Genomic DNA, 17,703 nt, shown 5'->3' with positions numbered 1-17,703 from the left:
AGCTGCTGAAATTATTAACCGTAATCAGGAAGAGATTATGATAATACAAAATCGTAACCATAATAGTTTCTGAGTTAGAGAATATTGAATCACGTAAAATATATTGCCCTTCCTTCCCCATTGCATTAGTTTATGCAGCATTCCAACATTGATTTCTACCTACCGTATTCTTCAGCTGAGAACCCTCTGGTCTATCAATTTCATCCTATGAATATCAACCATTTCCATTCAATATTATACTGTACCTATAATCTTAATCGGATTTGAAGCATTTTTTCCTGTTCTCCTGATGACTAGCCCTGATATCTTTCAGTTTGGAATCATATACATATCTGATATAGCTTGTGAAGGAGATAGGTTCAGAATAAATTGGTATAATGTATCTATGATTTCAAAGTTGCAATGTATGAGTGAAAATAATTCAAATAGTAGAATGGTGCATAAAATACAATTGTGAGATCATTGTGAAGTTTACACGAAGGTATGTGGTGGGGAAGATGGAAGTGTTTTCATCATTTTTTTCACTGCTTCCACTGTTGATGGTGTTGGGTCGAAGTTCTTGTACCGAATGGGATGGTATCACCCCCTGGTTTTCTGGAAGTGGTAAGTCCTTTATTGATTGCCGAAGTACCAGTTATTAACCAATTATTAAATTAACTGCCTATGCGGACCAAATTCATATAGCAAATGGTCATTATTGTTCCACTGTAGCACTTATTCCATAACACCCTGTATCCAGGGTGTTTCCAAATTAGACGTGAACCTTGGAGGAGGTGTTAGTATCACTCATTTGCTGTCGTTTGAGCCATATTTATTGATAACCAAAAATCAACAGTTTCCGAGATATTTGAGCTCTTGTGTTCTTCAAAAAATTTGTCACCTTTCTTCATTTTTCGTCAATTTTTTCTACGTTGACCAAGTTTGATTATAATTTTGGATCATTTTCATCAGAAAAAGATAGATACGTATGAAAAAAGCAAAACTATCATTCACTATTTTTCATATTGGACATTCAAAAGATTGTTTACAAAAAAAATCTGCTGAAACGAAACTAGTGACTGCATTCTAACGAAAACTTTTTTAGGGAATGAAGAAGGAATTTGGCAAGTTTTTGAAATTATTTTTTCATACATGAATTGTGGAATTCGAGAGTTGCAGGCAAATTGATATCAGAAATTGATTTTTCTTCTCTTTATATACCAAATTTTAAATCATACTAATTCTTTTTCAACATCTAATAGAGTCATTCGGGGTAACTGAGCGCAGAGGGTAAGTAGTGTGCGCAGTGCGTATATCTCGACTATGCAATGTATGGAAGAGGGGTTCATTTGGGTGAAGCAAGGGCGCAGAATCGCCAAATTAGTTTTTCATAGGAGTGCGCCGTGCGACGTTTGGTTAACTTTCTATCTGCAATCGATCAAATTCACTAGTTTTCTTGTTAATTTTTAGCATCTCTGGAAATTCTGCCAGGTCCAAGTTCCGAGTCCGACAGTGTTAAACAATATTTTATTCGATTATGCGCATATTAATCTAAATATATAATACAAAATTTTAGGTTCTCTTAGCTGCTCAACTCTATAAGAACGTCAATTCAAATTTTGGATTACTGGGGAAAGTGTGCGCGGGTAAGTGTGCGCATAGATTCATTATATGGGCATTTGTTCAGTGAGGAATAAATTATGACATTGTTGATTATCTTGGTTAAGACTCTATCAATATTGTAATATTTGTTCAGAAAAATAGGAAGAGCCACCAACAGGGGAATGTATCAAGTGTTGTGTTCACCATGAATGGTGGCACGAACAATAATGCAGTGCTTGTAAAAGGCACTTCTGTATATCAATACAGAAATGCTGTTTATTATCAAATAAACAGCATTTCTCTAATATTATAACATTTTGATGACATTATTTTGTAATTTGTTTTGATTGTGTTGTTCACTAAGCACTGCGTTCACTTACCCCGTGAGGGTGCGCACACTTACCCGCAATACGGGGCATGTGAACGCACTCCGACTTTCACCATTAAATTTCTCTTTGCGAAAAGAAAACGTTTTTGTTTGTTTGCTTTTTGATGTTTTTTTATAGATTAGAAAATTCTCTATCTTATGAATATGTTTTAATTTTCCTAACCTCAACATTCGAAACAGGGTATGGCTTGAAAGGCAAAAGTGCGCACAGTTGCCCCGAATGACTCTATCGGATAGTTTTGCTATTTTCATAAGTATGATATCTTCTTCTGATGAAAATAATTCAAAATTATAATTAAACTAGGTCAACGTAGAAAAATTTGACGAAAAATTAAGTAAGGTGACAAAGTTTTTGAAAAACACAAGAACTCAAATATCTGGGAAACTGTTGATTTTTGGTTATCAATAAATATGGCTCAAACGACAGCAAATAAGTTATATTAACACCTCCTCCAAGGTTCACGTCTAATTTGGAAACACCCTGTATATTGATTCCAAAAACCAGGAACGTATTCCTTCAAGATATACAAGGTGTCCCGGATAAGATGGGAAACATATTAATGTGATATAGAGAACACCTAGAGGAACAAGAAAAACCACCAAATGTAGTATCTAGGGGTTCTAGATTCTGATTTACAGGGTGTTTTTCAATTTTGAATGTTAATTAAAACCACTCTATATCCTGAACGAAATCACCGATTTATCCGAAATTTGGAATGAAGATAGCTTTCACGAGATTTCAGAAAACTGCCAAACTATCATTCGATTTGCAGGACCAAATCGAATCTAGAACTACTAGATACTACATTTGGGTGTTTTCGTGATCCTCTAAGAGTTTTCTATCTCACATTAAAATTTTCCCATATATACTATCCGCATAAAAATATCGACGGGAATATGCTGAGGAATCCAAATATCAATAACTATAATCAGGGTCTTTATATTTAGATTGAACTATTAGTAGTTATCCTAAACCAAGTCTCGTTAATTTAAAAATAACCTAATTGGAATCCTGCTGGTTTCCGTAAAAAATATCGACCGATTAATCATTATAATTCAGTGGTCAGCCCCTGTAAATAGTGCGGGAGTGGTCAGTACCATGAGAACCAAGCTTATTAGCGGTGATGGTGGACTCTTCCATCATTATCTATTGTTCCCTTGTAGAATTTCGCCATTTCTTCTTCTTAATGAGCGGGCATTTCGAAGGCATTACCATATACGGCTCAGTTCAATCTGTATAATCCGTATATAGCAACAAGTTGTGGACGTCTGGAATTGAAAGGGCGTTTTGGACCCGACTGGAACTATTCGAAATGAATACGGTAATTGATTCTTGTCATCAACGTCTGAATTTTTTGAGATTGTAGCCAATATGGACTTTAGTTCGAAGAAACAATAATTCTTCATCCCATTATGCCCACTTTTGGACCTTCAGTATCATTCTCTGCTGCTATATGAAGTTAACTCAGAAAGTAATATTAAAAAAAGACTTGTAGCTGCAGCTACAAGTGAGTCTTACATTCTGAGTTAACTTCATCATCTAAGTCAAAGTATAGAAATAATCCATAGATTATTTCTATAAGTTTTAGAATACTTACTTTGGCTTAGATTAGTAAATTATTCAAATTCTCCAAAGAAAATGACAGAATTGAGAAGAATTTTTGGTATTATTCGATAAATGTGTAGAATAACTTTGTAAAAGATTCCTTGATTTTGACGGAAGACTAGGAAGAAAAACAGATTCACCATCAAAAATGAGCTAGTGATCTATTTCAATATCTTTCAAATAAACTGCTCCACATGAGTTAGGGATATTGACTAAAATTGAATTGCAAAAAAGTATAGTTAAAATAAGATTTTTGTGATGAAAATTCATATTAATATGATTTCAAGTTGCAAATTAATTTTAGCCTGTAGGTCTGCAGCGTATCTTATTATGCATTTTCTATGCAATTCAAATCTGGTGAGTGCGGTGGTATTGATAAATGTGGAATACCAAGCACCTCGCGCGCATTCTCAACTATGGCTGCACGGTGTGGTCTAGCGTTATCGTGTAGAAATTGAAAAGTTTCACCAATAGCAGCGTGAAAATTTGGCACAACATTGTCAATGACATGCTCCCTATAGTGTAAGGCGGTCATATTCCCAGGACAAATGTGTAGATCTGTGCGCCCGTTGAAACATATCCCGGCCCATACCATAACACTACCCCCTCGGAATGGATGGACTTCTTGGACATAGCGACGATTACGAGGTATGCGTGGGATTGTCTATACCCTTATTCTTCGAGAATCTGAAAATCGTCCATATCTGGATTCATCGGTGAAGGACACTACGCCATTGATCCTTCCAACTGATATGTTGGCTTGCCAATTCCAATCTTTGACGCTTATGGTCACGTGTTAATGGAACTCCTCTTAATGGACGTCTAGAACCTAGATTCACCTCTCTAAAACGTCGTCTGATGGTTTCGATGGAAACTTGGACCCCATCTGCATTTTGAAGAGTATTCCGTAGCACGTAGATGTAGGGTTTCTTCTCGCCGAAACGGTGATGAAAGGATCCTGAGCAGGTGTTGTTTTTCGTCGCCCACCAAGCCTTGGTCTTTCCAACACGGAACCTGTCTCCCTGAACCTATTCCAAAGTCGAGATATCACACTTTGGCTGACTTGGAGCCTTTCCGCTACAACAACCTGAGTTAGGCCACCCTGTAGCATTCCGATAGCCCTATTAGCCTCGGCGTTTGTTAATTTACGTCTTGGCATTTTTAGAAAACTCGTTTCAAACCGAAGCCGTTGATAAACTGACTTCATTTCAAAATAAGAACATTCATGAAGCATATCCAAAAAACCAAACTTCAGAAAAAAGGCGACCAGATTGACTAAAAGTCTCATACTGATTTTTATTGGATCGATTCAAGTTGTTATTGAGTTTTGAATGATTTCACAGCGATTTTCTCGAAGATTACATACTTTTAAAAACGATTGAATACGATATCCCTAACTCTTATGGAGCAGATTAAATAAAGAGTATCTACTCATTGTAGGGAAAACAGACAATAAGATGAGTCGATATTCACTTGAGTATGATACGAAGAAATGTATGGTACCCAGTTAACATTTTTCCTCTGCTAACACTGAGCTCTGGAACGGGGAACAACTTCAAGGATCTGTCTCTTGTTGCCATTTCTTTTACACCCGCTTCATTTTTTTTAGATTGTGAAAGTTTGTATCATTTTATTTCAAAAGAATATATACAGGCTGTGGCATAATGAATGGATTATGGTGCCTGCGGGTGAAAGACGTTGTAGTAAGAAAAATATTATTGTAAAAGTCTCTTGGTTTTTCGAGATATTGGAGTTTCGAAAATTCAAGAAAATTACACCCTTTGCCCCTCGTTTTGGAGGCAAGACTCCAAATAGCGGAATTCTTTCAATCTATTTTCTGGATAGGATATCGAATATAATATATAATTTTTGGTGTCATGCGTATTTTTTTCCAAACAAAGATCTAACTCAAATTTTCTGTTTTGCTTATATTTTCCCTAAGTTTAACCCAGCGTGGTGTGAAGAATGATATGATTACCTGTGTGCCAAAGCAAAAAAAAATGCCAGTTTCACTGAGATTCCTTTGTATTTCCAGACTATCACAATCAGTAGTGGCCTAGTATAATTTGAACCTTGGTTTTGAAATTTTTAGCAACTGAAATGATAAATGCAAGCAGAATAAAGTTATCATTCATCAGAAGATGTAGAGCATGTATTAGAGCTCATGTTGGCCACTTTAAACATCTTTTGTGAAACTTAATTTAATAAAACGATATTTTAAAATTGTTATTTTGTCACGTTTTCTTTCATTATTATACCCCACAGCTGTGGAATCAATATTTAAGTTAATTTCAAGTAATAATTAAGTGAATTTCAGCATTTTTTCAACTCAGGAAAAAAGGTCTTGACTCAATGAAATAGGAATTTATTTTCAGCTTTTTTTCACAATTACAAAAGTGCTCAAATTTACTTCTCTACTTGAAGTTCACTCAATAATATCAATTTCATAACTATTAACTTATTAAGCCCCAATAATGAAGGAAAACGAAGGAAAATAACAATTTTAATATATGTATATCGTTTCATTGAATTAAGTTCAAGTGTTCAAAATGGCCATCAGGAGTTCTACTAGATGCTCTACACCTCCTAAAGAAAATTTTGGAAAAAAAGAGCAAAACATATGAAAGATTTTTGTTTGAAAAAAACTATGCATACGCTCTTCAAATCTCAAATCACATTCGATAGCGCATCTAACAAGGAATATATACTATCCAGAAATATTTCAAAAATTTCTTCATTTTCCACCTAAAGGAATTCTTACTGGACATAATACATATTTTTCTGAACCGCCCTAACCTCCTACACCCGCAGGGATCATATCCATTCATTATGCCACACCCTGTATAGATATATATTCACTTGAGGACATGTTGAGATTGTTACACAAAATTTTTCGGAAGGCTGTTCAAATGTTCTAATCTATTCCGATGCAATTGTCACTTTGGAAATTGGAAACCGTGCCAGATTCAAAGTGCCGCGTCGGATTCTTCAAAAAGCTCCCATGACCAATGGTCGTAAAATTATAAGAGCTCGAGATGAGAGCAAAGATCTCCCACAAGTTGTGACCGACCCACGCACAAGTGTCGGATGGTAATCTGTTCTTTAATATTCATGGACGGAAGAAATGGGTGTACTCCCACAGCGTTGGATTACTGGTAAACAATGTACTGAAACATGCTTTTAATGCCCTTCAATCTGAAATGATGGTAGACACGGTTAGTACAGGTTACGAAGCAATTTTACGGTTCAACATGGGAGTGATAAAGAAGACGAATTGAATTCAGTTAGTTTCTTATACTGCTGTAAAAATGTATACAAGAATTTATGAGAAGTTAATTGATGAAGCCAATAGTATCACTTCAAACATTGGTGTTTGTCAAAGTCTTTTATTCAAATAAGTTTCATCCATTCCACACTATAAATTCAGGATTATACATTGGATGTATAATGAGATGGATGTAAAAATTTCATTTTGCAAAATCGCTCATATAAGTATATTCTGTTTTGGAAAGAAGCATATTTTTTCTTGTTGATAATGTTTCTTGCGAAAGAAATTTTATGGGTGGCTCTTCCTACCCTTGGTCCTAGGCAAAGACCACCTAAAAACTTTTTTGATTGCCTTCTTGATTCTATACGCACACTCAGTGGGAACTGAGGCTTTAAAATGAAAAAGATTTGAACATAATTAAGAAAAAATTTAAAATCTCGACCGAAGACAATGAATAATATGTATCACCATATGAATAAAAACTGGACCGGATTTTGAATAAATGACATGAAACATTAATTCGTTCGGTTCCGTTTTCATTGTTGTTTTATGAAAAGAAATAAAAAGATTAAGGTTTCTCGGATGAATAAATTTTAATAGTTATGTGTGTTATGAAGCAAATACACTTACGGATTACATTTTCCAAGAGGGTTTCAATCATTTGTATCTTATATAATCCAATATGTAATTTCAAAAGAATTCACAGCTCGACTTTGCATACTCTTAAACACTTTTTTACGAACACTCAGTATGTGCTGAGGGTTTAAAATGAAGAAGAATTGAACAGAATTAAAAAAAATTCAGAATCTCGGCAAAGTACGATAAATATTATCACCGAAGGAATAGAAACAGGACCGCATTTCGAAAAAATGACATAAAATATGAATTCGTCCGGGTTTTATTCCCTTGTGACAAGTGTGCCATGCAAAGTGAAAACTGAATTCCTTAGAAAAAATGATGTAGTTTTTTATGGCAATATCGAAATTTCTGTAGGGGATGTAAAAATATAGATTTTGGGGCTTGAATGAAAAATCATGATATTCTGAGTACCGCCTGAAAGTATTGATATTTCAAGAAACGTTTGGAAGAGCTTTCTGAAGTGAACAAACTCATAAAATTTGATCGAAATCAGATCTCGCATTACAGAGTTATGGCTTTCGCAAATTTAGCTCAATATTCATGAATCACCCCGTATCCCCGAAACTAATAGCCTTAGGATACAAAACAAGCAAGTTTTCTGAAAGGCCTGGATGACCTGCATTCACCATTGGGCTATGGCCAACGACTCATGAAACACCCTGTAGGTCACTGAAATATTGAGGATGAGTGTCTTGTAGAAAAAACTCGGTTTGTAATATATAGGAAATAGGATGTTTCTTCGTTCTGTCACTCGATACCAAAACTGCCAAAACATAATTTTTTCAAAAAGAACACCCCACTTTTTATCTGTAATTTTCAGAGAAAATCAAAAATCTAATGATGTAACATCTTCCTATACCTTCCCATACGAAAGCCTCATGATTTCGAAAATAAAGGAAAATTTCTATTATTGGCAGTTTTTAGCGTACGTCTTCTGTTGGTACCGTAGAATTACTACCATGTTAATTTCATGAGATTCTGAAATCATTGAATAATCTTATATTACAAATTCTGTAAGGTATTTTTTGATATAAAATAAGTATATCTTTAGAATTGTAATATAAGCTATATGTTTGAAAAAAAACTATTTTGTAACTTCTTATTTGAAGAGGGAAATAAAAACATTCTTGCCGTTCGGTCTTGACGAATTTTCAACTGACCCCATCTATTTGGGAAATTTTCGAAAATCAATTTTCGACATGCGTATCTCCCTATAAAATCATCGTAGATCTGAATTGTATTGTATTTATTTCACAAAGTATTTTACATTATAAAACAATTAATAGTCAAAAAAAGAGTATCCATATCTACAAATAGGTAAAGAGTATAGGAATTCACATATATAGTTTTTAATTTCACAAATATCATAAATCTATAAATACACATAAACAAAAAAATTATTACAAACATAACAAAAATTGCCATATGAAAAAATCTTTGCACCCTAAGAAACGTATTCCAAATATTCGAATGTTATACTTACTCTGCAAGAGCAACTCTTCTGATAATAAATCCCCATATGGCCCCCCTACTAGAACAGCCCTTGACGGGAATAGAGAACCGAAAAAATTACAATAAATAGGGTGTCCCATTTGAAATAACCAAGTATTTTTTCGCATAAGAGGCAACGTCGGAACATTGATAATATTTTAGCCAGATAGGTCAGAACCGTAAGCCCTAGTACACCAATTTTCAGAATAATCCTATGATCCATTCTTCGTAAACGTCTAATAGGCCACCCACCGTGGGACACCCTGTTTATTGTTTTTGTTACTCATTATAATAAAAACCTTATTATTTTTAATGAATTACTTTTTGTTTTTTCCTCTGCAAAAATTTATTGTTCTTCAATAGAAGTGTCTTTGTTCTTTTTTACAGAATGTAATTGTAACGGATACTCCAACCGATGCTACTTCGACCAAGAACTATACGACCAAACTGGACACGGAGGCCACTGTTTGGACTGCACTGCCAACAGGGACGGTCCAAACTGCGAGAAATGCAAGGTGAACTTCTACATGAGGGACGATGGCTACTGCATAGCCTGTGACTGCAATCCTGTAGGCTCAAAACTGCTCCAGTGCAACTCCGAGGGCAAATGTCAATGCAAACCCGGAGTGACAGGCGAGAAATGTGACAGATGCGAGGCCAACCACTACGATTTCGGTCCTCACGGATGCAAAAACTGCGGATGTTCGGAGATAGGATCCATCAACAACACCCCCAGCTGCGATCCGTACACCGGAACTTGCTACTGCAAGGAAAACGTCGAGGGTAAACGATGTAGAGAGTGCAAACCGGGATTCTTCAACCTGGACAAGGAGAACACCTTCGGGTGTACGCCTTGCTTCTGCTACGGACACTCCTCGCAATGTATTTCTGCCAGTGGGTACTTCAAACATAGAATCACCAGTAGGTTCGACAAGAGCTCGGATCGCTGGAGGGTTGTGGATAATAGTGGTAGACCTATGGATCTGCATTTCGACCCTTTGTCGCAGAGCATCAGCTTCAGATCTTTGGACAATGAGGTTGTGTACTTCTTGGCCCCTGAAAGGTACCTAGGCGATCAGAGGGCTTCGTACAATCAAGTGTTGCAGTTCACTTTACGCATTGGCAAGAACATGGCTCTACCCTCAGCAGCAGATGTCATAATCGAAGGTGCTGGAGAGAGGATAGCTCTGACTATATTCGCACAACAGCACACCACTCCAACTATAGAGGTAAGTGGTTCTTTGGAATACTCGTTCACCGAAGCTTTGCAAAAAGTTAAATACTTGTCTGTAATCAATTGAACTTTTATTTTTTATAACCCACCTTAATATATGGTGCTCCGTTTTTTCCCTGTTAGTATCAACTTTCTAAATTAAATGGAACACCATGTATATTATTGCATTTTTGAATTCCTTCTCAAATTTTAAGGTAACTTTGGTTCGACAACCATGGTCCTATATAGCACCGATTCTGAGATATTCGACTTTTTCCTAAAATTTTGACAGCTGTAGGTGCTCACTAAAATAGCTGAAACTAGGTTTCTAATGAATGTATCGAAACCAAATTTTTCCCAGCTCTTGTCAATATATTCGATCATACGTTACATCTCTGTTTTTAGCAATCTGATATACAGGGTCTTCAAAAATTAAAGTTAAAAATTTAAATAAAAGTTCAATCAAAACTTGATTTTTTCAAATGGCAACCTATATTTTTCTCTTTTTCATTATGTAGAGCAGGTTAAAATGAGCAAAAAATGTATTAAAACCAACGATAATTATTAATCAGTGTTGCTACTATATAGTTGCCTTTAATTTTTTTGATAAATTTAATTAACTACATTGACTAATGAAAGACAAAAGACTCTTTTACTCCTAATCAGTACTCGCTCCCAATAAAATTAAATTATTTCATCTTTGAACTGGGACTCAACTAACTACTTTTTTCTCAACATAATTAAGTAGTTGTCTGACAACACAATAGAAAACTCAAAAATACACTATTCGATAAGTGCTAGTTTCGATAGTTACCATATTCTATCAGCTTAATTAATTAATTATCGTTGGTTCTTACGGTAAAATGCACTTTTTCGTCTATATTTCTGAAACTATTCACATTACAGAAAAGGTTTAATTACATTTTTTGCTCATTTCAGCCTACTCTATAAGATGAACAAGAAGAAAATATAGGTTGCCTTTTGAAAAAATTAAATTTTTATTGAACTTTCATTTGAATTTTAAACTTAAATTTTTGGAGACCCTGTATATCAGATTGCTAAAAATAGAAATGTAACGTATGATCCAATATGTTGACAAGAGCTGGGCAAAATTTGGTTTTGATACATGCGTTAGAAAACTAGTATCAACTATTTTAGTGAGCACCTACAGATCTCAGAATCGGTGCTATATAGGGCCATGGTTGTCAAACCAAAGTTACCTTAAAATTTGACAAGGAATTCAAAAATGCAATAATATACAGGGTGTTCCATTTGAAATAAGAAAGTTGATACCAAGAGGGAAAAAACGTAGCACCCTGTATTAAGGTGGGTTATCAAAAATAAAAGTTCAATTGATTACAGACAAGTTTTGTATTTATCTTTTTCTTCTAGCTTCTTTAGTTTCCACAATAAGGTATAGGGACACTTCAACTCGGACACTCTGTACTTCACACCGATTGAGGTATACTCATCGTAACTTATCCTATCTATATTCCAGCCTCAATTATACCGCTTCCGTCTCCATGAACACCCCGACTACGGATGGGAACCAAGGTTGTCCGCAAGAGCCTTCATGTCCATCCTTACAAACGTCACTGCCATCAAAATAAAGGCTTCCTACTCAGCACAAGACGTTACGTTCTTAGATGATGTAGCCCTGGAAACTGCCTCCCGAGGTATAGCCAGCTCACAGCCAGCATACTGGGTGGAACAATGTAAATGCCCTGACGGTGAGTTTATTTTCAAATGAAGTCGTTATTGGCAGCCTCAGGGTATCAATTATTTTCGTATTTTTATCTTTCAGGATATGTTGGGCAGTTTTGCGAATCTTGTGCGACTGGGTTCAAGCATACAAAATCCCTATCAGGTCCTTTCATACCTTGCGTGCCATGCGACTGTAACAAGCACACTGACGAATGCGATTCAGACACAGGAAAATGTAGATGCCAACATAATACAGCTGGAGATAACTGCGAGGTTTGTGCAAGGGGCTTTTATGGAAATGCTTTGGGAGGTGAGTCGTTGAACCCCTTACAGGATGTCTATGTATCCAGAAACATCTAATTAAAATTCAGGTGGAAGGAAATGAAAATAGTTGGGGAGCCGACGATGCTAAATCGGGATTTAGTCGAGCGACGTGGAGACCTAGTGGATTTTGAAAATTAGATGGTAGAAAGAAAAAAAAGTTCTATTATGTATGCACTTTCAGTGGTGGGGAAAGCGTCTGCAGGTTTTCAAAGATGTAACAAAAAATCGTCAAGTGTACATACTCGAGCGTGTCAGATTAAGATACTGTATATGCCCTACGTGTCTCTGATGATAAATTTAAGTTAATCTGACAGTTTGCTTGCGTGATGGGGCTGGCCCTACGGAAGAGTTGAAAATGGTAAAAAAAATTTTTTTTTGAACGTGTCAGGTTTTTAGAGGACATGTTAATTGGACGCAAAGGAAGCTACTTTTTCGAGAAACTGACAATTCGAACGTGACGCAAGGTCACAGCGGTCCATGGAAAATGCAAAAAAATCATTACTTGTACATACTCCAGCGTGTCAAATTTTCATACAGATAGTTAATCTCGGTGTTGTAGTCGTGTTGACTCATTAATCTGACACAAATCAGGGGGGCCTTAATCTGACAGTTTGAAGATGATGACAAAAGGCATTTTTTAAATATCTCTTTTCCTCTACTTCGTACTTCTAATCGTTTCTGTATTCATTTTGAAAGTTATAGATAATAAAATTCTATACAAATTTTGTCTGAAGCAATTTTTCACACACTCAACCGTTTTCGAGCTAGAGGGTGATAAGAGCGAGGAGCGTAGCCACACATGTGAAAGGCCAAGGTCAAGGTAGAAACGGTCTAATGTATATTCATCGCCATATATCTCAAAAACGTTTGAACGTAGAAAAAATTGCTTCGGACAAAATTTGTAGAAAATGTTATGCTCTACAACTTTTATAATGAAAACGAAAACAATTTGAAGCCCAAGAGAGGAGATAATTCAAAAAAACTGATTTTTGTGACCTTCAAGGTCAATTTTTATTGTTTCGGCTTGTTGAAACTGTCAAATTATATTTTTCCCGTTATCCTTGAACCATAAGCTTTAAATTAATGGAAAAAGCCACCGTTCTCGAGAATGTACACGTGACGTTTTTTTTTTGCAAGTTTGGCGCCCTCCCACACATTTTCGTCAAACTTAAATTGTCAGATTAAGAAAATATATACTTTTCAACATGTAATTAACCACATATATATTAATCTGACAAGCTCGATTATGTACAATGCTCGTTTTTTTACTATTCTGACAGACAATTCCCCCTATATACAGGTCTAATTTTTGGTAGAGCTACTCTACAGAGTCCAAAGTTTCTCCCCTTATATTAATTAGATACGCTCGAGTAACTCCTTAATTTCCCTCTTGGGCTACTTAACTAAAAGTAGAAAGAAAATTGGGGAAGCATGTACGGCTTCCCCAATTTTTTTCTCTTTGACGAATTAATGTCATATCTTCGTTCTCGACAGGAACCAAAGATGATTGCCAGCCTTGCGGTTGTCCAGACAACGGACCTTGCATCCAGATAGATGACGAGATCATCCTTTGCACCGAATGTCCTGAAGGGTACAGCGGACACAGATGCGATTCTTGCTCAGACGGGTACTTCGGCGATCCCCAGGGAAGGTTCGGACCCAAGAAGAATTGCACCCTCTGCGATTGTAACCAGAACATCGACGCCAACGCAATTGGAAACTGCGATCCTACTAGCGGGGAGTGCCTCAAATGTATCTACAATACTGGCGGCCCCAAATGTGACCAATGTTTAGAAGGTGAATCATCATCAAGATTTCACAATGTTATCATTTTCATCCGTTCATTTTCTTGTAGGGTTCTGGGGTAATCCTTTGGCATCGCCTCGAGGTAATTGCCAACAATGCGAATGCTATCCTCCCGGTACAGAACTCAACCCGTCAGGACTCCCAATATGCAACCAGGTTTCAGGTGCTTGTCACTGTAAACCGCATGTGGTTGGTCGAAACTGTGACGTCTGTGAAGACGGATACTACAACTTGCAAAGCGGCCAAGGTTGTCAAGCATGTAACTGTGATCCGATAGGCTCGTTCAACCAAACCTGCGACATTTTCACTGGACAATGTTTCTGCAGGCCTGGAGTTACTGGGTGAGAAGATATTGAATCTTATAACATTCACTCTAATACTTCATATTCTGATTAAATATAATTCTGCCCTCCTACACCCAACGGTCAGAATGTTCCAATAAAATTTTTGTTGTTTTCAGATTGCGGTGCGACCACTGTGAACCAAGAAAGTATGGCTTCTCACTGGAAGGCTGTAAAGAATGCGAGTGTGACACCATAGGTTCGAAAGACTTGCAGTGCGATGCATCTGGACAATGTCCTTGTTTGGAGAACGTCGAAGGACGAAGATGTGACCGCTGCAAAGAGAACAAATTCGACCGCCAAAGAGGTTGCATCGACTGCCCTGATTGCTACAACCTAGTGCAAAATGCAGCTAGAGCCCACAACGAGAAATTGGACCAATTGAAGAACGAACTCGAAGAAATCGAGAATAGACCGACCGTTATCAATGACGAGGAGTTTCCTGAAGAACTCAAGAATCTTCAGGAGATCATCAACGAATTCCATTCCAAAGTTGTGGAAGCGACTGGTGAGAATAGTATCATAAAGCAGGTGCAAGATATAAGGAATAGAGAAAAAGATATCACCAGAACATTGTCTGAGATAGAGGAAGATGTTGAATCGGCTATAGATAAATCGAATCTTGCCTCGCAAAACATTTCTAACACCGAAGATGATCTGGAAACCTCTGAAATAAAGCTGAATGATCTGAGTTATGCCTTCGAAACGGAAGCTAAAGTGGCGCTGGATAACGCAGTCAATAGAGCTAAAATTGTCGGTCAGCAATCCGAAAAAATGACAAAAATCGCTCAGGAAGCAAGGGAACTTGCCGAAAAACTGGAGAAGCAATCTCAAGGCCTCATCGAGAAGGCGAACGAGGCTAAAAACAAATCAGAAGAAGCCTACAAACTAGCGGAAAGAGCCTATAACATGCAGGAGAACATTGTTCCAAGTAAGATAAAGGATTTGAAGAATGAGCTGTCTAAAATCGAAACCAATCTGAACAGAACCAAACAGCTAAGTGAAACTGCAAGTCAGAAGGCCAGAGAAGCTAAAGCAGAAGCTCTAACCTTACTGAGCCAGGTGAACAACTTAGTGGTCCCTGATATTGATGTTGAGAAAGAAAAGGTGAAAACTGATCAGATCAAACTAGAAGCCGAAAGAATTCTATTGGAGATTCAAACAATGGGTAAATATAACGATGAGGTTTTGATCGACATACACGAGCAGTTGTTCAATGGCGAGGAAATGCTGCAGAAAGCGGAGGATCAGCAACTTGTTCTAGGACAACAACTGAGCGATATCGATCTGTACGACCTGCAAACATCCAAAACGGTGGAAGAAGCTGAGAAGTTGCTGAATTCGACCATGGAAACATATAAGATCTTGAGCGGTAAGTTTAAAACTAGGTGTAGATATTAAAAATTCATCTTCTAAACTTAACTAAACTATTCTGTCATCAGATTTCGACAAGCAAGCTCAAGAGAAAAAGCAGGAAGCACTCGAGGCTCTGAGCAGGGTTCCAGAAATTCAAAAATTGATCGACGACGCCTTTAGGAAGTATGACGAGGGTCACAAGACCCTCGAAGATGCTAAAATTTATTCTAACAACGCCCTCAAGAAAGCAGTTGACGCTTTAGATCTGGCACAAAATGCTTCGGCGGATGCGGAGAAAATCAAGAACGAAGCAGATCTTTTGTATCAGAATACGACAGAACTGAATAACGAGGCTATTTATATGGGAGAAAGACTGCAGAGGACTGAATCGGAATTCAAACACATATTCGAACAGAACCAAGTCAACGATACTTTGATTGCCATAGCTAAGGAAAAAGTGAGTATAAGATGATCTTAGAAACTGAATACTGTATATATAAGTTGTAACGAAGTGTAAACGTGTGTTTTGCATATCCTTGCTTACTTAATTTACATAAACGACACAATTCTAGGTTGGAATAGCTGGAAAGGAAACCCAAGAAGCTTCCGCCAAAGTCAGTGATTTACTCGCTAATGTGCAAGCTATAATCGACGAGCTAGAAAACCTTCCAGACATCGATGAGGAAGCCCTGGATCAGCTCCAATTGAAATACAAACAAGCCGAGAACCGTGTCAAGGAGGCAAAGCTGGACGAAAAGCTAGCAGATCTGCAGAAGAAGCAAGATGCACATAACGCAATGATGGCTGAATACGAAAAGGAAATACAGAGGCTTCAGAAAGATGTGGACAACATTGAACAGATCGCTAGAGCTCTACCAGAAGGATGTTTCAACAGGGTTGAGCTTGAACCTTGAACCGAAAAATACTTCCATAGTTTCTGATGATGAATAAGTTGAATGTATGCTTGTACATAAGCTTTTCGCCTTGAAAAATTTGATAATGAAGTTTTTTACCTTAAGCATAGCTATAGAATATTGTATGTTGTATATTAAATACCAAAGAATCAGTTGGATCTTGCAGTATGTTTTTTAAATATTTTGAGGCCATATTTTCTTATATTCCATTTATAAGGACACGCTGAGTTTATACCTAGATATACTTTGATTAAATTTTCTTCGTAACGTGTGTTTTTTTATGAAATGTATGAGAACTGAATTTATTGTTCTCTAATTTTCCGATATTATCCAAAAATTGTGGAAGACCAGAAAAATAAGCATACAAATTATGAAAAAATTGGAACCAATTCATTTATTGGTAGAGTAGTTTCAGATATGTCCGAATATGAATATTTCCTCCTCGAATATATTTTCCTCCTCGGCTAGGTTGGGCATAAAAATAGGGAAGCTAATATGTGTGCCCCCTGAAGAGGGGTTTTTCGCTCATATTTCGCGTGGTACTGAAAATGTTCGACAAATGGGCTATGGAGAAGATGTATATAGAATTGAATTTTACATCAAATGAGACCAGTCCTAATATATTTTGGACACTCCGTTTTTGAAGTTTGACCGGTTTCTCTGGATGATGAAAAATATTCGTTTCAACAACAGTTGTTCGAAAATATCTTCAAAATCACTTCTCATGATGAAAGTGATGTCAGTAAAAATTGTTGAGCATTAAATTCTACTTCGAATATAGTCAGGATAGTTTTTTCTTTGTACCCCCCATTGTACCCAACATTTAATTTTCGATGTTTTGATCATCAATAGAAAAGTGTGCTGTGGTATTTAAAAATATCAAACATCTCCCAAATTTTGTATTTATAGGTACTGTCAGTGCACCCAAAATAAATTATCAACAAAAGACGGCGAGAGCTCAGATTTAACTACTGAACTAAAAGTGATTATCCCTTTTTGCATGAGCGAGATCTGCCAATCGGGAGCCTTGGAACATAGATACAAGGAATGGAAAATAAACATTTGTTGTTGT

At 36.7% G+C, this 17,703-nt stretch overlaps 1 protein-coding gene across 2 annotated transcripts in view; it reads left to right on the top strand.

The window, feature by feature from the left end:
• LOC123309965 (laminin subunit gamma-1) overlaps positions 1 to 16,898 on the top strand; it is a 46,437-nt gene extending 29,539 nt beyond the window's left edge. The window contains exons 1-9 of one of the 2 annotated variants that reach the window (XM_044893293.1): positions 394 to 603; positions 9,361 to 10,202; positions 11,685 to 11,916; positions 11,991 to 12,200; positions 13,709 to 14,011; positions 14,070 to 14,361; positions 14,481 to 15,733; positions 15,804 to 16,174; positions 16,290 to 16,898. In XM_044893293.1, the coding sequence (XP_044749228.1) occupies positions 498 to 603; positions 9,361 to 10,202; positions 11,685 to 11,916; positions 11,991 to 12,200; positions 13,709 to 14,011; positions 14,070 to 14,361; positions 14,481 to 15,733; positions 15,804 to 16,174; positions 16,290 to 16,631 (3,951 nt within the window). In that variant the 5' untranslated portion in view covers positions 394 to 497 and the 3' untranslated portion in view covers positions 16,632 to 16,898. Of the gene's footprint in view, positions 1 to 393; positions 604 to 9,360; positions 10,203 to 11,684; positions 11,917 to 11,990; positions 12,201 to 13,708; positions 14,012 to 14,069; positions 14,362 to 14,480; positions 15,734 to 15,803; positions 16,175 to 16,289 lie in introns of those variants that run through there. The other variant, XM_044893284.1, reaches the window with a different exon arrangement.
• Positions 16,899 to 17,703: the final 805 nt, after the last annotated feature.

This window comes from Coccinella septempunctata, chromosome 1 (assembly GCF_907165205.1).
Source record: "Coccinella septempunctata chromosome 1, icCocSept1.1, whole genome shotgun sequence".
Lineage (NCBI taxonomy): Eukaryota > Metazoa > Arthropoda > Insecta > Coleoptera > Coccinellidae > Coccinella > Coccinella septempunctata.
This window is presented reverse-complemented; position numbering and strand designations above follow the sequence as displayed.